This window comes from Coniophora puteana, assembly GCF_000271625.1.
Source record: "Coniophora puteana RWD-64-598 SS2 unplaced genomic scaffold CONPUscaffold_4, whole genome shotgun sequence".
Taxonomy (NCBI): domain Eukaryota; kingdom Fungi; phylum Basidiomycota; class Agaricomycetes; order Boletales; family Coniophoraceae; genus Coniophora; species Coniophora puteana.
Genome location: NW_006913056.1, coordinates 2,921,529 through 2,943,565, shown reverse-complemented (window position 1 = coordinate 2,943,565; position 22,037 = coordinate 2,921,529). Strand labels below are relative to the sequence as shown.

General features: G+C 52.6%; 6 protein-coding genes across 6 annotated transcripts; 2 read left to right on the top strand and 4 right to left on the bottom strand.

Moving 5' to 3' along the window:
• Positions 1-5,195: 5,195 nt before the first annotated feature.
• On the top strand, positions 5,196-7,898 carry CONPUDRAFT_164434 (uncharacterized protein). Its single transcript, XM_007769050.1, has 2 exons — positions 5,196-6,744; positions 6,831-7,898. The coding sequence occupies exons 1-2, from the start codon at positions 5,593-5,595 to the stop codon at positions 6,999-7,001; spliced, it is 1,323 nt and encodes a 440-aa protein (XP_007767240.1). The 5' UTR covers positions 5,196-5,592; the 3' UTR covers positions 7,002-7,898.
• A 3,207-nt stretch (positions 7,899-11,105) lies between these two features.
• Positions 11,106-12,072, bottom strand: CONPUDRAFT_164433 (uncharacterized protein; the record flags this gene model as incomplete). Its single annotated transcript, XM_007769049.1, has 4 exons — positions 11,106-11,291; positions 11,378-11,669; positions 11,741-11,852; positions 11,909-12,072. 4 exons carry the CDS (start codon positions 12,070-12,072, stop codon positions 11,206-11,208), a joined length of 654 nt encoding a protein of 217 aa, XP_007767239.1. The 3' UTR covers positions 11,106-11,205.
• A 631-nt stretch (positions 12,073-12,703) lies between these two features.
• On the bottom strand, positions 12,704-14,012 carry CONPUDRAFT_164432 (40S ribosomal protein S0). Its single transcript, XM_007769048.1, has 4 exons — positions 13,910-14,012; positions 13,648-13,850; positions 12,959-13,591; positions 12,704-12,899 (listed from the first exon to the last, which is right to left on the bottom strand). The coding sequence occupies exons 2-4, from the start codon at positions 13,781-13,783 to the stop codon at positions 12,790-12,792; spliced, it is 879 nt and encodes a 292-aa protein (XP_007767238.1). The 5' UTR covers positions 13,784-13,850; positions 13,910-14,012; the 3' UTR covers positions 12,704-12,789.
• A 137-nt stretch (positions 14,013-14,149) lies between these two features.
• Positions 14,150-15,319, bottom strand: CONPUDRAFT_152522 (uncharacterized protein; the record flags this gene model as incomplete). Its single annotated transcript, XM_007769047.1, has 1 exon — positions 14,150-15,319. One exon carries the CDS (start codon positions 15,317-15,319, stop codon positions 14,150-14,152), a length of 1,170 nt encoding a protein of 389 aa, XP_007767237.1.
• A 339-nt stretch (positions 15,320-15,658) lies between these two features.
• On the top strand, positions 15,659-17,392 carry CONPUDRAFT_72041 (uncharacterized protein; the record flags this gene model as incomplete). The annotated part of the gene is made up of 2 exons (XM_007768294.1): positions 15,659-15,904; positions 15,965-17,392. The coding sequence occupies 2 exons, from the start codon at positions 15,659-15,661 to the stop codon at positions 17,390-17,392; spliced, it is 1,674 nt and encodes a 557-aa protein (XP_007766484.1).
• Positions 17,393-17,563: 171 nt separating this feature from the next.
• On the bottom strand, positions 17,564-20,003 carry CONPUDRAFT_81412 (glycerol-3-phosphate-acyltransferase). Its single transcript, XM_007768389.1, has 9 exons — positions 19,962-20,003; positions 19,869-19,913; positions 19,490-19,812; positions 19,426-19,436; positions 19,232-19,372; positions 19,087-19,179; positions 18,554-19,035; positions 18,483-18,495; positions 17,564-18,426 (listed from the first exon to the last, which is right to left on the bottom strand). Exons 1-9 carry the CDS (start codon positions 19,984-19,986, stop codon positions 17,700-17,702), a joined length of 1,860 nt encoding a protein of 619 aa, XP_007766579.1. The 5' UTR covers positions 19,987-20,003; the 3' UTR covers positions 17,564-17,699.
• Between the last annotated feature and the right edge of the window lie 2,034 nt (positions 20,004-22,037).

Below are 22,037 nucleotides of genomic sequence, written 5' to 3'. Positions count from 1 at the left end.
CTTCTATTTACTTTTTAGGAGCTTTTCTTAGTAATCGCTCCACACAGGAGCCTCATGCGCAGTTTCTACGCATGTCTGGGCAGTGCCCAGGTATCCGACGTCTCGGACATGTCGGGAGTGACATGATGTCTTTTATTCATCTCCCAACATGAATAATACAGTTTATCCTCACAAATATTCCACAGCTCAGATGCAAGTTATACAACCCATATCTGCATACTTTGAAATTGTCGCAGCAATTGATGTATTTCTACTTGATATTTTTTCCTAAAATTCTATTTGGGAGCCATTAACATCTATAAGATTGCCACTATAAAGTTTCGTGAGCACTGGTGCTCTGTAACTAGTTGTATGTATGTTTTGTTGGCCGATGGGACAGAATAGGGGCTACCAATTCCGGTTACTTAATTTGGCAGCGTGTATGCGCTTGAGTTGGGGAAGAGCTGACAGAGACTGTGATGGAGATTCGCGTAGCGCAGGCCCCTCGTACACTCCAAGATGTTCTAGTTGAGATACCGCGACTTCGAATGCTTCTGAAGTCTCGCGTATCTACTGCTCTGGCCCCGACATGTCTACACTCAAGAACTTAAGCGCAGGACAATGTTTTGGCATCAACGTCACGAAACTAGCAGCATCAGCCAATGCTGAGAAAAAGTGTATGCTGCGCAGCGTCGGCACTAGAAACGCCTTGAGAATATTCCAAGGCGTGGAATCCATCTGCTCGGGAGGGAGGTAGAGGTGCGTCAAGCGAGGAAAGGCATGCTCGACGTCCGAACGATGAGGGAAGAGAAGTCCCATTACGGACAGGTTGATTCTCCAGCAATCTACGAGGATGAGCTTTCTCACCCGAGAAGTGTACTGATGAAAAGAAGTCCACTCCAGGTCAGATAAGGAGGTGGGATCAAAGCCTGTCTGTTACGGGGATGTTATAGAAGAGACGACTCGGAGACTGGAAGCGCAACAGCGGGGAACTGACTTACAAACCGAAAGTGTTTTCGATAGCACTGTCCAGACTCGGTAGTGAGGGACCGAGAAGTAAGGGCGTAGAACAAAGCATAAGGAGGAATCGAAGACTATAGCACATCCAATGCTTCGTCTTTGAAAGCCTTGCACGTCCTCGCCAGTACCATTGCTGTTTTCATGCCTTGCTGCTCTTCGTCATCTTCACCGTCTTGCAACTGTTGAAAGATTTCGCGTAGGATATCCGAAAGGGTTAAAGCTGGATGCATCGAATATACCCCGGGTGCATCAACCACAAGATAGATTGTGTTTACCAGCTGCGAACTGGATGACTGACTGGTGATAAACTTCTCTCGAGTCGCGCGAACCCGTCGCAAGAGACCGGATTTACCCGACTCGGGTGACAAACAGGCAACAACGAACAGCCAAAAGGAGATAATCCCTCTCTTCGGCCCAATATTGAGCCCAATTTCAGTGGCAACCATTGCCTCGCCTCTTGCTACTATGCTGGAACCCGCAATGAAAACCGTCACCCGCAATGAAATGTAGGTTGATTCGACTGCCCCTCCCCCGTCCCTTGGCGTATACCTACAAATAAACATGGGCCATCTAATGTAACTACTCTATGACTGTATCGCACGGCTTGGTGGAGAAATCAAAACTACAGACGCTATGTACAAAACAATCGAGGATTCAGTCTTTCTTTTCATAAAACTGCTCAGGGTAGGTACATTCCTGTATTCCGTTTGCTACCAAACTTGATTGGCTTCATATTCCATGCCATAGTTGACGCATATCGAAGTTTTGAGAGAAACAAGGATGTTCTGCGCGAGTGGTGTTCGTCGCAAACTCGAAGAAAGGAAACAAAGGTTAACCATGACTATCGCTCGGCATCGTCGTGGCAAAGTTGTATGGACAAATTACAGCTTAAGGCTTCATATGTGGTTTCAGAAAGCCTCATACTATGTCTCACAAACAAAAGCGAGGCTTGTTGAAGGCCCGAAGCGAGAGGGAGGAACAAATATCTGATTTCATTTCATTGCGGGTGACGGATTTCATTGCGGGTTCCGGCATAGTATCTCGTGAAAAAAAGACTCGTCGTCAGTAATGTGTGCTGGCTACTTCTGTCGTTTGATTGTAAGTAGGGTAGCTCATGACGCAATCTATGCATTACCAGGTACGAACCGACGATCGGATGTTTGAGTCACTCCGGGTTCGTTGACTGCGACAACTTTCAGTTAGAACGATAAAACGTGCCTAGAATATATAAAATTCGTATATCCTGTCCGAAGATTTCCTGGTAATAAAAACGCGTAAGCACGTAGAATCTGCTCCATCCTCCTGCATTCCTACATGGAGATGATATGGGGAAGGGCAGTTTCAATAGACTTGGCGGCGCACACTAGTGTACATCAGAAACTCCACAGTTAAACCAGCCCAAATAGAACCGGTTATCTTCTATCTCTCCGTCTCGCTGCAGACTGAGATAACCATGTCTGTTCTACGGGAACCACGGACCACTTGATTTGATGCGTCTTCCTACCATCTACCACAGAAAAAGCTCAATAAACAACTGTGCTGTTTGACCGCGGAGTAACTTTGGCTTCATAACCCAAGTTCGACTCTTTATGCAGGAAGAAGTACGTCTGGTCACGTAGTGCTAGCCGGCACAAGATCTCTGTATCCGGACTGCTTCAGTGGCGACGTATAAATTGTCTATTTCTGTTCGTTCCGACTCAGCCGATAGTACTTGCCGTTCCCAGGAGATTACCACCAACGAGTACTTGGTACAAGTCCTCACTCAACCTTAAGGTCGGGCTCCACTAAACAAGCGTCCTCGGATATACCATACTTTGTAACTAGTGTTGTTGTTAACTTGGCTATCATAAACGTTTTTTCGGCTCTCGTGGCCGCTGTCTATTACTCCACACTACTATATACTCCAATGGAAAGAAACAACAACATACTCGGCTTCTGATATCGACCTTGATCTATTCGGAGGAGTAGCCAATCAACTTCATACATCTCAATTACTTATCATCTTTGCGTCACTCTCGTCGGACCGAGCCGCGAACCACGAGCGCTCCGCACTCGGAACGGAATGCCGAACTTCACACCTGTGACTGTACACACGAAAACCAACGATCTCCTACTATCACCCACTATGCGTGCCCACGGATCCGCACTGTACGGAAGAATCAAGGAACAGGGACACCAAAAAGATATGATTGAAAGTGCGAGAGATAAGGTACATGGATAAACGTGCTCTTGAGACGCATAACTTACATACTTATGAGCTCGGGCCAATACGAGCATGTTCCGTCGTTTGCTCGACCCTATGTGCACGGCTCCACTCTTCGCTACTGACCTTGGGAGAACGCCGACGTAGGGATGATGTCAGCCGCACGCGGATCCAGGGTCTCAGGGATGCTTACGACTATCCGCCAGCGGCAGCACGCGTCCGCGGACCTACGTACAGATACCGTACGAACGAACACTATCATCGCATGAGTTTGGGCATTGGGGCGGCGATGACAGTGAAGCACATACCATTCGCCGCTCTGAGTCATCTGCTAACGTAGAGCAAGCTGGATCCGTCAATGTCAAACACAGGTGAAATAGGCGTTAATCATTGCGACGCATCCCTGCCCTGGTCTGTCCTATGTACTTACCTTATCATGATGTAGCGCAGTAAGCGAGCCTCGAGGCAGCCCGCTTAGCTCTGCCGAACCTCACCTCGGTGGGGCTCGATACGCGGACGATCAGCCGCTGGCAGGCTGGCGTATCGATCAGGAGCGTGGTGCGGCTGTGGAGAAAGGCAAAAAGCGTAATTGAGCGACGTGGTCGTGGAGTACGTAAACGAAACGCGGGGATGAGGGGCGGGGCAGGGCGGAGACCTCGGATCGGAGGGCACGGAGAGATGGGAGAGCGGGGACATGTCGCGTGCCTTGGATCGGCTAAAGCGGTGGGCTTGTTTCCGTCGGCGAGTGTTGATGTGTGGCATAGGATGGGTTGAGGCTGGATGCAGGATAGAACATCGGAGGTGCAAATGCTTCGTGAAACATTCGGGGGTGGTCGATGATGTGATGTAATATGTAGTTCGCCATGATCAGCGCTATTGATGGAATACGAAAGCATGCAGTTACACTGTAGTGACCATCTGTAAAGGAAAGAAGTTGACGCCAAGGTAAAGAGACCCTGGAGGAGGAAATTCAGAGACAATCAGGTACTTGCGGCTCCGCAGAAGAGGATCCTTATATATTTGCCCGATCGAGCAACTGGGTGTCTCCGGAACTTACACAGTGAGATCCGTCATCGCGTGCCAGAGACCCGTGACGCACAATCGTCGAGCATTTCCTTGCTACATCCGCCTTCTTCTCCATCTTCGAGTCAGCTGTCTCTGGATGACGTCGAGCCAATACGGGGGGATACGGGGATGCAGCAGGAAATGAAGTGGTCCATTCGAGACCTTGCCAGATTACGAAACGCTCTTTGACCGCATCAGTTTCAGCCTGAGGCCCTGAGTATAGTGTTTCCATCTATACCCCAGCAGAACCTGTACGATCCAATCACCAAAGTTGAGTTTATCGTAGACGCTCGAGTTTCGTCACGGGGACGGAGTTGGGGGAAGAACGAGGGGTGTGCGAGGCCGGGGACCATGATCGAGACCGAGAATACTGCGAAGAGAAGATCTCTGAGTGCAAAGTACACTTTTAGACACGAGGCAGAAAGTTTGAGGATGGTCAAGAGCATCGTTCGGGTGCATGCGACGGCGGCGTGCGGGAAACGGCAGTTGTAGATGAGACGGATACAAAGTGGGCGGGCAAAGTGCGTACTGAGAGCGAAGAGTGACCGAGTCCGCTGGGGCGTGGACGATGTTAGGGAGGTTGGTGCTATCCTAGGCTATCCTAAACTGGCGGTCGTGTGAGCACAAGGCACGCAAGATCAAAACATCGAGGGCTGCAAGAGGGCAATCTCTTCCATGTTTCCGTAGTGAAAGTTCAGGAGACCGCAGCAGAAAAGACAATAGAGAATCTAGTTGGACAGTTGTGAGCGAAAACATGGGGTGTATGCGCAGGAACGGAAGCAAATGGGCAGCCACCGACGGAAGCAAAAGCCATCTGCGGCTAATTGGGCTTACATCAGCTGGTGGGGAGCGGACTTCTAAAAGCGGATGGCCTGCCTTGAGGCTTTTACGTTGACCATTTTGGTGTTCTCTGCTGCCTCGTGTGGTCGGCTGGCTGAAAATTACCCTCTGAAGGCACATCCACTTCCCCCGCCTTATCAATCACATCCACCAGCCCTCTCTTCCTCCTCCAGCCCCCCTTGCTGCTGGGTCACTTCTCTCTGCCTTCCCAATCCAAAAAAACGCCAACCAGACACTGGATTCCAGCTTGACTCAGCCGGATCCGGTCCCTCTGGCGACTCACAGAGACCATATATACTTCTTCCGCTGGGCTGCCTCACCTCTTTCTCCCCCTTTCAACGCTGCTCCATCTCCCCTGCGCCCTGCACCCATCTCCGTCTCTGCCACCATCAGCTCATCCCGGACTCCCCCGCTGAGCCAACAAGCTGACTATCAGGTCCCTGCTCCCACACGCAGAACCAGACGAAGAAAATCTCTCCCCGAGGATGACGGAATACGATTACTCGCCAGAGGCATACGAGCGCCATATGCGCACCCAGAACCGCGTCGGTAACTGGGTCTCCGACACAACCAAGGCCTCTAGTGAATACAGCAATCCCTTCATCCTCTCTCCCAATCACGCCGCCCGTGCCCTCGATGCCTGGATAGAGAAACCACAGACTCAACCCCAGGGCCAGCAGTTCTACGCCCCACCCCGGGGACACCCACAGCAGCCCTACATCCAGACCCAGCCCCAGCCGGGCCCATCGCGCCAGTCCATTCTCCATCGCAGCACATCCTCGTCCAAACCCCGCAGCCCGACGACGTACACCCCTACCGGACGGAACCCAACAACGTCCGCACCCAACCATCCCACGTCCCGCAGCCCGACAAACTCCAAGCCGGAGAAACCCCGCGGTCGCGACCGCGATCGCAGCCTTGGCAGCTCCGCCACTATCGTCGCATCAAACTCAGGCTCCGGCTCAGGTTCAGGTGCGGGTGCGGGCTCGTACCCACGACTGAACCCCAAGCGTTCCAAGACGCTCCCGCCCAACACCGCGGACGGTGCCCGTGGGTCGCGGCAGACGCGCTCCCGTTCGCACTCGCACTCGCAGCAGCGCGAGCCGATTCAGCCCGCGTCGCACCAGCCACAGGTGTATGCGCAGCCGCACATGCAGCAGTCGCAGGCGCATATTCACCATCCCCACCATGTGCACACGCAATCGCAGCCCCAGCCGGTCCAGCACCAGACTATCCGGCGCTCGCAATCCCGCTCGCGGTCGCAGTCGCAGGGCCAGGGCTGGCAGTTCGTTGACAAGCCCTCGACCCGCTCACGGGACACGTCCAAGACCCGCTCTCCCTTATCCAGATCATCTTCGCAGCAACGGCGGACATCGCAGCAGCAGGGCGGCGTCAGCCCCTCACAGACGATGAAGACGAGCCCACGCTCGCATGACCGGTCACCACCGACCACATCCCCTGTGTCGATCCCAGCGTCATCGCCGAGAGGAGGCCCACCTGCGAGAGGCAACTCGACGCCAGCAGGATATGCGCAGTCTTCCTACGATGGGAACTCGAGCACGATATATCTCCCTCCTGGCCCACCCGGCCAGACGTACTTTGTCGTCCCCCCGCCCGGCGGGCGGGTTGTCGCTGGGGTGCGTCGTTTGCATCTGATGAGTCATTATTCTGCGTTTGCTGACTAAATTCGCTCGGAATTGTGTTTTTGTGATTACAAAAATAGGACCCTGCCGACAAAGTTTACCCATCGCGCGCGGTCCCGACCTCGCCGACGAAGCAGTCGCTCCTGAAGCGTCTCCTTGGGTTCCTCATCTCCTCTGGCTCGTCGCATAAAGGCAGCGAGAAGAGCGGCAGGGGCAAGTCACGGCGGTCGAACCGTCGGTCAACATATTAGATTATCTGTTTCTCTCGATCTTGCTTTCGATCTCCTTCGATCTTGAATCTGTTCCATATCCTTCGATCGGCGGTTTCAATCTGGGCGCATACTAGACTATGGTGCGACAATCCATCGCATGCATCGTGACCCACAAACACGTTTTGCCACCACCGTTTCACAACACGCCCCCTTGCGGTCACCCCACTTCACGCTCCCGCCTCTCCCCTGCATGCAGCGCCGGCCGCCACCCATTACCTCTTGACTTATCACCTCTGTGGATACACCCTCACCTTCGACTCATTTTCGACTCATCTTCATCCTCATCTTTGCCTGTCATCTTCGTTTGTGTTCGCTCTCCGTGTTCATCCCCAGTCTCATTTTCACTTGTCCCTTGTTTTGCCGCAGCACTTGAAGCTCCGATGCACAATACCACACCACTACCACCACGTCCCCCCATCCCATTCCACCATTGCTCTCCGTCACCATTACCGTCACCACCTATTCACCCCATAGACTTGGCTAATCTCCCCAACACGTTCGCATCACTCACGTCACATGAACTCTCCGAACTTTCGAACCCTCGAACTATGTGACTATATGTTTATGGCTAACCTTATGCACACTATATGCGCTTGCTTATGCTTTTATGGACTGCGTACGTTATGCACCCATTTATCCCTTTCCTTAACCGTTTCCCTCTGCTTCTTACTTCCTCCGTTTCGATTCCCTTTACGTCCCCATCCTCGTCTTATCCTGCTTTCATCTGTCTCTCTTCTTCTACATTGTAGAGCACCACCACCCTCGCCTCACGGCAAAAATTACTCGCGCCGCGGCAGAGCCTCGGCTCACTGCTTCGCACCGATCTCGATACCCCCGATCGCAGGCAGACGCGTACGGTCTGTACATACTATCCCCTCCCCTTGCAGAGTCTCACCTATCCTCTGCACTTAATCTTAAGTACTACTTTATAGAACGGGCCCGCGTGCGCAGGTGGTCGCACGCAGATACTACTAGTACCGGGCCTTCTTGGATGATCTTGTGGATACTTTTTATGAACAGTTTAACAGTTTTTTGTGTTAATGTCATTTGATGTTTTGTCGTCTGCTTTGTTTGGTGGTCAGTTTCCCGTTGGTCCAAAACGCCGAGCGGTCCGTCCTCGGCGCGAGCTTCTCGTTTCAGGAACGGGTACTGAGTAAATGCGGGGAAGCCCTCAGCGGGCGTCTATCTTATTACGCCTACCGGTACTCACTGGGGATTCTCGATGTTATCGTCATCGCCGCTGTAAGTGAGATAACAAGCGTCTGATGCAGATGCCTCTGATGACCGGGACCTCTGTTCTGGGCTGGGTTTCTCGCTAGCGTTTTCCGTTTCTCCCCGTGCAGACGCAGACGCTCGCGATGCTCGGAATGGATATATGCGTTCCGTATTTTTGTACTCGAGTCGCTGTTGTCCCCACGCTCGCGTTCGAGCGCCCCAGTAGCGGGTTTTGTGAACGTTTCGACGAGGCTGAACGTATTGAATTGGCTGAAGATGTTGCTGTTTCAAATACCAAAGACAGGGTAGAGAAGCACTTCTTGGACAAAGTCCACGTACACGTTGTCCGCCTCGACCGAGCTCGTACAACTGGCAATCCTCCAAAAGAGCGTGGCTCGTGGTTCAGTACGAGGTTCGTGACATGCGTGGTGTGGCCACCAGTCGCTGGGTGTATGCGATGCTGGCCTACAAACACGAGATTTAACACTCCGCGGCAGCTACTAGGTATGCCACGCACGCAACACGCGTCGTGGCTCTTTTGACATTTCCACGCATTTTGCACCCACACCGCCACACCAGCCTCACGCGTCATATTCAGTCGACAACCGGTCCAATCTCCACGTTCATTTTTCTTTGGAGCTTTTCTTCCACCGATGTTGTTCCTTGGCCGTTTGGACACGGCTTTCGCACACGACGTACGTGCCGTTCGATACCGGTGTCTTTGTCGCAGGGCATAGTGAACGCTTGTAGGGCGGGCCGCAGGGACATCGTTGACCACGACGACGAAGCACCTGACAGCGAAGACAAAGACACACTCGAAGGAGCTCGAAGGCCTATCTATGGCTGAATGGAAGACTCAGAAGCTGTAAACTGCCTGATCACTGATCACGATCAGGGGGTTGAACTTGGCTCACTGCGTCGGTGGCGTAAACCTACGGTTCATTTGCCGTACATTAAAGTTAGTCTGTCCAAGGTGGGTCGCCCCTGTGACCGTCTCCCCGCTCGCGTCGACCGCGTGCTCGGCATCGAGCTCCACCTTCAAGATAGCACGTCGAGCTCTATCAGCGTTCTCCACACCGCTGGTACCTGTGTGACTTGTCGGTGACTGGCTACGCGTAGCCTATCGTCCTGCTTTCGCATTGCGGCGGCCAACGTCTGCGTTCTCCGGGGACGTTGTACTCGCGCCGCTATGCAGTATGCTATCCCATGTTGGCTCCGAGACGCCAGGCGGCTGCGGCCTTGGAGCTTACAACTCGACCCCTCTTTCACACTTCCACTTTAGTCCAAACCTGGCAGAGCTTTCCTAAGCCTTACGCCCGCGGACGCAGGACATGAAGGGCGCACACGAACATGATTGGATGTCTTTGTTTCCGTGCCGTACCCCACATTGCTCACGAATCGTTTTATTAACCTTCGATCTCTGGTTTACGTGTGCGTGCCCACCCGCTTGGCTCTCTGGAAGCTGGTTCCATTGCTGAGATCGTCGGATGTCCCGTTCCTCGTAGGAAAAGTTGCCTTTCACCACATAGTGCTTGGCAGGCTCACATGGAAGTCGATCTAACAGATGCGCCTCCCTTCCTCCCTGCCGCAAGTTGCAAAGAAAGATGAAGAAAAATATCCCATGGAGTTCGTACTTTTCACGATCTGTTCTCCTAGAACGGATCGGAGACAGGAAATGACGAGCGCTCCTGCTCCCCGCAGAGTCATCACATCTATGAATCAGCTTACGGCGACAGGTACAGTTCACGTCCGATAGTATGGGGATAATGCAGGAGTCACAGCTTATCTTCATTCATTAAAGTGTCGACTTCGAAATTCCCTTGTTCGGCAGCTCGGCGTATAGTCGTGAGTCATCGACCATGCTTTCGACTGTCAGAGTTCTTTGCTATCAGAGATGGCCGTGATTACCGATGCACGTTTGAGTCAATATACACAGCTAATGGAGGCGGTTTTATCTTATCTGGCACGTGCTCACCTCATGCGTGTCGAAGCAAGGCACTAAGACTCCAGTATTCAGGTATGCTTCGATTGAGACCCTTAATGACTGCTAATGTTTCGATCTAGAATGACGAGGAATGCTTCGTTGCTTTAGCCCACCTTCATCTCTGCATATTGGTACTCGATAATGCTCAAAGTTCAACCACCTGCATACTGTAAGATTTCGGCACAGGAGAAGTCTACACTTCGAGGTTCAACTCTGATGCTTCATTTGTTTTTTATCGCCACATCATGAAGATTTGTCGAGGATACTGAGTGTAGGTTTCCTTACAGTTTTACAGTTCTCCAGATCCATCTATTCTACCAGTGAGAGACGAAGCCCACTTATGCCTGTACTGCCCAGCTGATGGTATAGTTTCATCTTCGTTGGTCAAATTCTCTCACATCGCATTCTTATCTCGTTGACACCCCGAAGTCTCGGACGCGCGCTCCAGGTGTGCATGCTATCCTGCCGCGATCGTGTCCTAGTACCAGCACGCCTTCGCCCAGGTGCTGTGCACAACAGTCTCAAACTCAACAGATGGATATTTCATGTGTATTGGCATAGCCCTGAATTTTCAGATTGCAGGTACACGTGGATTGACAGGCAATAGTAACCCTGAGTTTAACGATCCTTGTTTAAGAGCCTCACCAGATGCGCATGAGGACATGATAAGAAACTGGGACGTACCTTATAATGGTTCAGTGCCAATCCTACAGCCTTCTTCCTCAATTCTACAGCCCAACCGCACAGATACCGCTCGTGCATGCCGAAGGTGGGCTTATCGGTTTAGCCGTACACTCATTTAAGCCTTCAAATTAAGCTCAATCTATGTTACCGCAATGAATTCACACAGCATGGTCTTCGATTCACACCATTGAAAGGCAGTATGTACACACCGCTCGGGCTGTCAGCGCATTGATTATCAGAGGCTGACCCTAATCCAGCCGACCCGCAACATCATGACATCGTGCTAGTCTACTGTACGATCTATGACTGCTTAGCATCACCGCCATCATCTCCGCTGCGGTGCCTATGAGCCTCGTGTTCGCAATTACCGCACACCCGGACTAGGACTTCATGACAAACGCGCCGAAAACATACGATTGAGTTAGCAATGGCGCCCAATACAGCCGCTGAACGCGATGAACGCGCGACTCACCTGCCCCGCGATGTCCATGCCCGCCCACGATGACTGTCGGCGCCTCTTGCCACGCCCTTCCGTGCCCGGTTGCGTACACTGAGTTCGCAGATGGCATCTCTTTCGTGTTGCTACCGTTCGCGTGCTCGATGTTGTCGGTCAGCCTTGAGGACGAGAAGAGAGGATCCACGAAAATGCGCGGCCCATCGGTCGTACGCGTGCCTCCGTGGTCCCCATGTGCGTCTTCGTCTAAGTCCGGAGCACACCTCGCGTCGTTAGTCGAGGTTTGTATGTGCAAACGGAGTCTTGCGTCCTGGTCACGCAACCGAGTCATCCGATGTCAGCATCGCTGGTTGCAGCATTGGGAAAGAGACCACAGCTCACTTGTAATCCATTCCACGCGCACACGCATGTTGTCTTGTGCGCCGACAGCATCGCCGCCTCAACTAAGCCAACCTTAGCCTGGCAGAGCAGCTTGCGATTTTGCTCGATACATCTAGATGTTCAATTCTTAGCGTCTCCCTTCGTCAGCGAAACCTAAATGCGATTCACTTCTGAATGTTTGCCATGACGGTATTATCACCAAGATCTGAAGTGAGTTGTCCGTCATGCGTGTCCGAATAGCACGCAGCCAATATGTGCGTCGCTTCTATCAGCTCCGTAGGACATTGGGACGACATGTTCGTGCTGTGGATAATTTGAGTGCCGTTGCTCATAGGAAGGTGATAGAGAGCTTGAGTTCGCGTTTGAAAGCGACAGAGAAGTAATACCTTGTCAAAATTGGTCTTTATATCCTGGCTTTTGGACAACGAGACCTTGTTAAATCATCGATAAGTTGGTGGTCGATGCGATGAACGCGGGAGGCTGCCAGGAGAACGAGTCAAGAGGAACACTACTGACGTGGCCGTTTTCATTTCTGCCAGGATTTGACGCTGTGTTCCGTTCGCCAAGAAAAGAGCGGCGAAGGTTGGCGACCACCCAGCAACGCGCTCAGGTAAAGCAAGCGAACGAAGCGAATGATTGATGCATGATGTTTCAAAACGAGTAAACATTGCCGGACGCCTTCATGGCAATCGGCCATGATATCGAGGAAGCCAGCTGCGGTGGGCTGCGTACCACTGCTACTAAGTCAATATCATGAAGTCATCGGCCCTGAAAGAACGGGAGTGGAACGTACACCGACAATCATGGCCAGAAAGAACGTTGCTCTCCGGCACTCTCGTAGTTAATGGCATTGGATGGAGGAAAAGAGGTAGAGTGTAGCTTATCGGAGCGCAGAACCTACCTGCAGATTAGGCGCTTGTCCTCTTCTGTGACAAATCACCGAAAGGTGGACAAAGGAATTACGAAATAGCAAAAGTCGCGCGTAGCTCATAATAGCATATTTTGCATGTAAGAAAGAACATGTCGATGAGCCATAAGTCGTACATCCTCTACTCCCAGCCGCTGGTGGTAGGCTCCGCGCCCCAACCACCAGTTTGGGCAGGCTCGGCTGCCCAGTCGCTCGTGCCAGGTGCGGCATCCGCAGCCCAGTCGAGGGCACCTGAGTCACAAAACGAGGAGTTAAAACGTAATGTCCGAAGGTCATAAATGATGACATACCACCCTCGGTGGCGACAAGACCAGGGTTGATGGCGCCAGCTTGGGGTGCCGAAGACACGTCCCATTCTGCAGGGGCCTCGGGCTCTGCGGCAGTAACGGCCTTGGCCTGAGCCTCCTCCTGTTGCTGCCTCTCGACTTCCTCGGGGTCGCGGTAGAAGAACATGTCAACCATGACATTCCAGCCGTCCGAGGTACGGGGGATGGTGCCACGGAGACGGAGGACCTCACGGGCAAGGAGCCACCAGACGAGACCGATCGAGTGGCGGGTCTTGTTGTTGGTAGGGATAGCAACATCGACGAACTTGAGGGGAGCGTCGGTGTCGCAAAGGGCGATGACGGGGATGTTGACGTAGGAAGCCTCACGGATAGCCTGGTGGTCGACGCGAGGGTCGGTGACGATGATAAGGCGAGGCTCCTTGAACGAGCGCGTGATGTAGTTGGTGAAGCTACCAGGAGTGAAGCGGCCAGCAATAGCCTGGGCACCGGTGTTGGCGGCGAACTTCAGGACAGCACGTTGACCGTACGGCCGGGCAGAAATGGCAACAATGTCGTTGGGGTTCTCAACAGCGGCGATGACACGAGCGGCGAAAACGATCTTCTCCCAGGTCTTGCCAATGTTGAGGAGATGGATGCCTGTGGACGGAAAGATGAGGGTTTCCAGCGCCAGTCCAGAAATCAGGCAAACGTACCATCGATCCTCCGTTTCCAGACGTAAGGCTCCATCTGCTTATCGCAATTTTTGGTGCCGATGTGGCATTGGGCAGCAAGGAGGAGCTGGATCTCCTCTTCGGTAGCGCTGAAGCAAGCGGGAAGTTTTGACGACATGATGGGCCTGTTTAAAGAGCGAAACAATCAGCATCCATAAGACCAGAGTGCCATCCATCCCAAAACACTGCACAAGCGCCTCCTTTTCTTCCACAAGTTCGTTCTACAGCATGACGAGACACGCACCGTTGAGTATGGTGATGAGCTGCGTCGACTTGCTACGACGAGACTGGTTTCCGGGCTCCCTTCGTTGACGTCGCCGAGAGTTTGGACGATTACAGCGCACAGGCCGCACCGGCAATGGCCGGCACTTTAAACTCCGAGTTAGCGCCCGTGCCTTTTGCTGTTCCCAACCTCCGATAGTCGCTACTTGTTCCCTCAGTGATAGGCTTTCTCAAGTTACAATTCAGGTACACGTTGATGTCACTACTCAGATGCGCATGACTCGTAACTACTACTGTCAGAGTCTTCTTCATGTTCCTCCTCTATCTGGCCCTCATCAGAATCAGTCTCCAGTTCGCTCGCTCTATTTCTCGACACCGGCCCACTCGTGTCCTCTGGCTGTTTATTGTCCGCAAGAACCGTCCTGCGGAGCTCATTCGTGATTCTTCTAATCGCACTACTGACCTTCAGCCAATTTTCAGGAGTGCCGTATACGGTAGCGTGAGGAGAATTAACCAATAGAACTGCAAAAAAAGCTGCAATCCGCTTTACGTCCCGCGCGTCCACTCGCGTCCTCGGAAAGTAGAGATAGCGCAGCGCAGCCCCAGGTACCTGCGTCTCCGTGCTGCTTGCACGATCCATGTTGTCACGATAGTTGGAAATGATGTTGTCGGTGGGGCTGCTCGTGTCGATCGAGATGTAGAGGTTCATGAGCAGCGGACAGACCTCGATCAACTTGGCGAGCCCAATGAACGTTACTCTTGAAGTCACGATCCACCCTGCTTTAGCGTTTATCCCCAGTACACGCAACTGCGGCCACGCAGAGGCGAGCTCTAGCAGTTCGTCGTCTTTGATCAGTACCAGCCGCTTCCCGGAAATCATCAGCGACTCCAGTCTACTGAAGCTCATCAGAGGTTGCAAGGTGTTGAACGTGATCCCAAACTCGGCATCATACGGATCTGCTATTTCTAGGCCCCAATCGTTGAACATCTTTTCTGAGCAGTAGAAGTTTGTGAGGCTTTCAGCGCTGCAGTGGTCTGCGACTGCACTCGTGAAGTCGCCTAGCTCTGTGGGTTGTGGCTGAATGCAACTATCCACGTGAAGATCGATCAAAGAGCCACGTCCTCCCGTCGAACGAAGTAAGCCGGTGGCACCACGTAAACCCCAGCTCAAGCTCCTGAGAGTGAGCTTGTCCAGGGCAGGGAAGACCGCATTTCCCCCCGGAGCTGAAGGGGAACCCAAGTGAACATCAACGGCGGGAAAGCGTACTTCCAAGCGGTGTAGCGTCCGATGTTGGGCGAGATGCACCCAAGTAGCACCATTTATAGCGCCAACTCGGAGCGACTTCAGGTGTGTCCACGCGGGGATGACTTGGGATAGGATGTATGGGACGCGAAAACTTTCGCTTTGATGATCGCATCCGAAGTGATTCATGTTGGGACAGAGCCTGCCTAGATCTGTGAAAGCCACCTTGTATTTCAACGCTTATGCGCGCGCCCATCTCCGGACTGTACTCCCACCGCAGTTCGATGATCAAGCTTCAAGATTCAAGAATCAAGTCCAATGTCACAAGTCTGACAGGCGTGAGAAACGTGGCGAATGATGCGAGGCTTCAAAGCCTCATGCACGCGGAATGACCTCTTTGTTCAGCGATCCCCACCACAGCTGTCCTAAGTGGCACCCTGTTAGTCATTTACTGACTTTTCAGTACGCTTTCTCCAAGATCTTCGACCCATACAACACTAACATGTCTGTTCCAGGTACGCTATAGCAATGCACTCAGCGCTACTTCTTCCAGAAATCATTCATGAGATCTGTGACAGTTGCATTGATGAGGAATACGAAGAGAGCCGCAGGAGTCTAGTATCCCTGGCAGCGACATGCATATCGTTTAAGAATCCCTCCCTAGATCTACTTTGGTCGTCGGTTCCCGCCCGTGCCTTTTTCTATGTTCTTCCGGCTCGTACCCTCGAGTACGGGAACCTCGCGCTCAACATATATACTGGTCGACGAGAACTTGTACGTGGCAGATACACCTATCGAAACAGAGTCTGTATTTATACCAGCTAATCCTTACAGAACAACTTTGATCGATCTTTGGTCACCAATTCTGAATGGGATCTCTTTCATGTCTACTCAAGGCGTGTCCGCAAGTTGGAGCTGAACGATGCCTTAAAGGTTGACCTCCCCGTACTTAATATGTTGTTCCCGACCAGAGCACACGTCGAAGACGCCCTTCCGCGACTAACGCATCTTTATCTACCCGTTCCTTCAGGAACGGTATACACCTGGGATGGTGCCCCAGTCTTTTTGGTCAAAACACTGCGCTCTGTATGCCTCTTCTCTTTCTTTTCGGACGCGCCCGGCTTCATCACATCTTTGGTGGAGTCTACACCTACGTTAGCCTCGCTGACCATCTACGTGGCTGATCATGACAATTGGAAAAAACGATTTGCCACCGCATGTTCACAGACAGTGTCTCAGTTACATCACCTCGTTGAGTACGATGGGCCAGCATTTCTTCCCCAGCTCCAGCTAGGGCTCGCATCGCTCCCTTCTTTGACGCGTGTTGCCCTTGACATGGTTACCCCCTTTTCTCAGCGCATCGCACCTGCTCCAGGCAGCCTTGCATTCCCTTCCCTCTCCGAATTAAAAATCCACACGGACTCGATCGAGCATTTGGTTGGGTTCTTGGGGGGCATTAGCGACGACACGCAGGCTTTCGGGAGGTCTAAACCATTGTCCCTCACACTATCGACGTTGACATCACTTTCTACGGGCGAATTCCACAATCTATGCACCTTCATTTCTTCTTTCTCTAGGTTTCGGCTTTGTTCTTTTGATTTCTCGGCCGCCGTGCACTCAACCCCGGGAGCAGATCAGGAGGGCGAAACACTCGCTCTGAAGACAATCCAGCCCTTGTTGCGCTGTGTCTCACTCAAAGTGATTGCGCTTGATTTCGGCACCAAGTTTGTCTCGTTCGACGACGATGATATCGCAGAGATGGCAAACGCATGGCCCGACCTAGAAATCTTCAAGATCAACGAACGCACTCATTGGGGCACGACATCGCAGATAACGCTACATGGGCTGCGCTCTTTCTTACACGCCTGCCCTCGTCTTTCTGAAGTCTCCATGTGCATGCGCATCGATGACTCGGAGAGAATCCGCCCGGAGTGGCACTTGACGGAGCTCGATCGGATGGCCAAGTCACGGTACGGTCGAGCCCTTGTCAAACTGAACCTTCTTGATTCGGTCATCGATGCATCCGTCCATGTGTTCAGTGCCATTGTCCTCTCACGCCTGGCGCCGAACGTTACCGTTACTATCACCTCACCAGGTCCCCAGCACCGCATCGCAGAACTCGTCAAGGAGGCAAAACTCATGTGTTGGGAACGAGACGGTTGCATCGGTGCATGGACATGGGATGAGTTGGATGGGCGATTGAAATCCATTGGAGCTCCGTATCGCTTTAAACGGTTTGAAGTTTTAGGTAGGGCACGATGAGCCAAAGCGATCTAGGCTATGTGATGACATGGTCTCATTTTGAGGTACAGATGCATAGTGCACGGCGTTGCGTACTTATGATTTACAGGGCTTCCCTGGTTGTAGATATTTTCGCTACAGAACGCGCAGCACATGAACTCAATGTACGTTCACGATATTCCAAACTTCGATGCTCATTATATGTCGTGACGTTGAGTAGTATCCATCGAGACTGATTAAATGGTAAAGATCCGTAAGAATGCACCTATCGACGCATCCAACGCGCATCAACCACGACATAGTTCGTAACCAAAACCAAAGATCCACCTTACTCCTGAGCGCCGGACGGAATCCACACAAGGTCCTCTGCCTCGCTCGCCGTCGGCGTCCCATTCCCCTCGTCGTCGCTCATCGCAGCCGCCCACCCCGCCTCAATCCCCCTATCCAGACCGGCAATCTTTGCCCCGTGCTTCCTCAAAAACGCGATCACCTCCCTCGCCTCTCTCCACCCGACGACGACTGGCCCTTGTTCAGCCTGTACATCCTCGCTTGGCGCCACATTGGCCGCGGGAAGCTCCTCTACGAACCCACCGTACAGACGCGCGAGATGCGGGGCGGCACGCACGCGTTTGCCCGCAGGCGCGTTCTGAAGCTCGCCGAGGCACCCCGCGAGCGCCTTGGCAGCCTCGCCCCGCGCGCGAAGGACGTGCCGCATGATGCGGCGTGATGATGGCCGCCCGCGTTTGCCGACACCCTTGGCAGGCGGCTCGTCGGCGGTGTTGACGTTAAGCGTCTGCGGGACCGCGAGCGTCGAGCCGTGCTTGTTCGTGCTGTTCGGTGCGTGCACAGGCGCCGGGGCCCGAGGCGACGCCAGAGGGGATGCGATGTCGGCAGAGGGTGTGGGTGGGCGGCTGATGCGCGCTCTGTCGACCCAGGGGCTTTCTGGGGGAACGCGAGGCGTTGTGTATTGCGAAAGGCCTTCAAGGGACATTTCAAGGCGTTTCGGCGCCCAGACACCGACGAGAACGCGCCAAGCTGCGATCATACGCTTCAAGCTGAGATCAGATGTCAGGAAACTTTGGTGAGTAGAGGGAGAAAGCTTATAACTCACTGGAAGTAGTTGTCTATAACGAACGACACGTTAGCAATGGCACTCGTTTCGATCCCAGAGGCAAAGCTCACCATTAATGATCTTCGTATGATAAACCGAAAATGACCAGACCACCAGCCCCGAGACAAGCGCTCCAGTGGTCGTATACGACAGTGTCGCCCACAACACCCAAAACACTGTTGGGTAGATTGTCAGGAGCAACAGCAGTCCAAACACAACCTTGTTCTGCGCCTGTGTCTCCTCCTCGTCCTCGACGAGTCGCGCACCGAGCCGGCCCATGACGTATACGGGCGCGTGAAGGATGAGCGGGAAAAACACGAACGGTAGCCGTATTGCGATCGCGAGTGTGTCGCGCACGAGAATCGAAAGCGTGAGCAGGCGACTAGGCAAAGGTGCAGGATGCCGAGGGTCCAAATTCTTAGGGACAGGGAGCGAGGAGAGGACAGAGTTGGTGAGGTTCGTGTATTGCAGTAGGGAGTAGTACTCCAGCAGGCGCTGGCGGACGAATCGGAAATTAGGGGTTGCGTCTTCAGTAGCGAAAAGGTCGACCAGGCTGGGGAAGCATGTGAGTGAGTTAAACTTTAGGGCTGAAGACGATGCTTACGTTTGGCAAATGGAGACGTAATTGTCCATGTTGACAGTACTATCTTCTTCCCAGAGAAGATCACGAGCCATGCGAGCAGCATACAGAGTATCCCTAGAAATTGTCAGGTTAGGCGAAGAGAAATGATTGTAAATAAAAAGCATACCAATCTGGGGCGTTCACCGTCGCCTCAACTAGCTCCTTCTCAATAGCACGCGTCAATCGCTTCGCAGCTGCGCGAGACGAGCCCTCGGTTCCGGACAAAAACTGTTCCTTATATGCGTCCATCCGGATCGGACTACCGAACCTGCACCATGTAGTTAGCATCAACCAACACCTCTGCGCAAGCAAACTTCATACTCCATGACGACCTGGGGAAACCATCAGGACCAAAACTAGCTATCCAAGTCTGCTGAACACTCACACTACTCCGATACTTGGACTTGTTCGTGTACACGATAGCCGCTGGGACGATGACCACCTCGCCGGGATGCTTCACCTTGTCTGGGTTCTCCGCCGCCCACTTGGTGTACTCAAGCGCCGCATACGATGCGCCGTCCTTAACTTGCATGATCCGCGGCTCAGTGTATGACGTGCCCTCTGGGAAGAGCGCGACAGCATTGCCCTTAGCAAGCTCGGTGAAAGTGCCCTTGAACAGCACTTGTCTGTCCTTGGACTTTCGGTCGACAGGGATATTGCCAGAGCTGTAGAGCACGTAGGAGAGGACGGGATTTGCAAAGAGGGTGGCTGTGTAGATGGGGTTTGGTGAGAATGTGCAGAAGTCGGTGGGACAAGAGACGTGCCTTTGGACCAGTAGTGGAGGATACGGTGATGTGGGAAAGCCGACGCTGACTGGATGTTAGATGATGTAAGCTCGGTATGGGAGACGAACGTACAGAGGACGGCGGGATCCAGCATCATGTTGTGGTGCGTTGCCGTGCTACAGTGCCAAAGTTAGTCAGTTGTCATGTTCAAAAGGTCGCCAAAAGACGCGAAACAGCAGCTACAAGGACGCCTGTGTGGCCAACGCGCTGCATAGGGTGGTCCTCGTAGAACAAGAGACACAAACGCACATAATGATAGGTCCGTCGCTCGGCACATTCTCCCCGCCAATAACGTGCACCTCTGTGAAGAAGGACCATACCGCCCAGCTTGCAAGCCGCCGAATGACGCGGTGAAGTGCCTTGACTTCGGCCATGAGTCCTTTACGAAGAGATGAGAGAAAAAGGAGAGGAGGAAAAGGGGACGGTGGACGCGGTGAGCCGGCGAGCGTGGAGCGTGGTTGTCACGTGCTCCCTTGTCAGACCTGTGCATATCCAGTCGTCACGGCCTTTCTCGTACCAACACCTTTACTACTGTCAGACCTCCTACGGTCATTGCGAGACACGCGGCGCTCTAGTACGCTAAAGCTCAGACAATCGGCACCAGCTCATGCTAGTACGCGCCCTGTCATTGGCTCAGGGCTTAATCAGTCCCAAATCAGTCCTTGAATCTTGCTTGAATCAGCCATGTACCGCAGCCGCGGCGAGACTCGCCCCGCCGCTTTGCCAGAGCACGACGGAACGTCGGGCAATGTTTAGAAAACTAATAAAATCCATCTCTATTAATCATGGGCATGCTCAGTCGCTGAATGGTCAAATTATGTGATGCGGCCCACCTTAGGCGCGTCACATTGACGCGATGTTGGACGCTACTCGACATTTACTCTTAACCTTCTCCCAATATTCTGCGATCCTACCGCTTACCAACCCAACCGATTCACATTGGACAACGAACACCGATGAATTGGCTTTCCCTGCCAAGTACTTCATGACGGAAACCCAAAACGATAGTATCCCTGCCCTCTCAAGCCCACGGATGTTGACGTGGTTGAGATTTGGTGTAGGCCGGCACAGCGTGAGCGCAATCAATTGTATGTCTTCTTCTGCATTCATGTCATGGTATATATGCGAAGACACGCTGCCTGGTTCGATGACTCCAAGAACTGCTTCGCTGACAATGTGCGGATGTCGACCATGGTGACCTTGACGCAAATGTCAATAGCTGTGAGTTTCGGACAGGGATGGCGCAAATCCTCTAGCTCCATTAGCAACATGGGACGATCAAGATGCTTGCCCTGGAGGCCCTCTAGGAATAACCAGCCACGAGTGAGGGGCATGATGTCAGTACATTCTAGTTGCTAGTGATCGCCCATCATCACTTTGCGAAGTTGGGTAAACAACGTTAAGGGGTAGTAGACCGCGTACATAGCTGATGAGGTTCGTAGATTGGCATCTTCATTGTCGTCAGGATAATGCTGTACCAAGTGGGATTCATGGGGATCTAAGAGATAAACTTTCTCCAAGTCTTCTGCAGAGGTGGCCTTCGACAGCTTCTTGTTAAGATCATGAATAGGTGATGGATTGTACCCAGCCCATGTGCTCTGGATGGCCATGTGTCGGATGATTGGCGGTATGGACCTTTGAGGAGAATTCAACAAAAAGTACATTGTGTATTCGAAAAGTGTATAGTACGCGAAAGGAGAGGAGACGACTTTGCTGTCGGTCTGCAATCAAGGTTCAGCCTGAGTGCAAGAGAAGTATCCGAAACTTGTTATGTACTTCCGTTATTTGTCGATGGTTCCGATGATTCGCGCTAATTACATACGCGCTTTTGATTTACCTTCTGTCTTCAAGCAAAGCAAACGGACTGCAACTTTAGCTTTAAACACACTGCAAAGTATCACATTCGCCCTATAGTTGGTTACTGAAGTACTGGAACATGCTTTAACAACAACTACACATTCGCCTGTGGACAAAATATGATAGTCTCCTGGAGGTCTCTGGATTCCTCCCCATACGCAACAAAACAAGTTCCCAAAATTCTCCGTGGCCTGGGAATAACGTGTTCGCGTGCTTAAGCCGCGGTGTAAGCCGTCCCATGACAAGCGCTGCTCTCTTAACATCCTCCTCGTCCTTTGAAGACCCCTCTAG

Excerpts from the sequence above, each read along its gene's own strand:
- CONPUDRAFT_164432 (XM_007769048.1), bottom strand. The coding sequence starts at position 13,783 with ATGTCGTCAAAACTTCCCGCTTGCTTCAGCGCTACCGAAGAGGAGATC. Across the intron at positions 13,592-13,647 it reads CTGGAAACGGAGGATCGATG|GCATCCATCTCCTCAACATT; the intron begins GTACGTTTGCCT and ends TTCCGTCCACAG. Across the intron at positions 12,900-12,958 it reads TCTTGTCGCCACCGAGGGTG|GTGCCCTCGACTGGGCTGCG; the intron begins GTATGTCATCAT and ends TTTGTGACTCAG.
- CONPUDRAFT_164434 (XM_007769050.1), top strand. The coding sequence starts at position 5,593 with ATGACGGAATACGATTACTCGCCAGAGGCATACGAGCGCCATATGCGC. Across the intron at positions 6,745-6,830 it reads GCGGGCGGGTTGTCGCTGGG|GACCCTGCCGACAAAGTTTA; the intron begins GTGCGTCGTTTG and ends TTACAAAAATAG.
- CONPUDRAFT_81412 (XM_007768389.1), bottom strand. The coding sequence starts at position 19,986 with ATGATGCTGGATCCCGCCGTCCTCT. Across the intron at positions 19,914-19,961 it reads GCTGGATCCCGCCGTCCTCT|CGTCGGCTTTCCCACATCAC; the intron begins GTACGTTCGTCT and ends ACATCCAGTCAG. Across the intron at positions 19,180-19,231 it reads ACGGTGAACGCCCCAGATTG|GGATACTCTGTATGCTGCTC; the intron begins GTATGCTTTTTA and ends GACAATTTCTAG.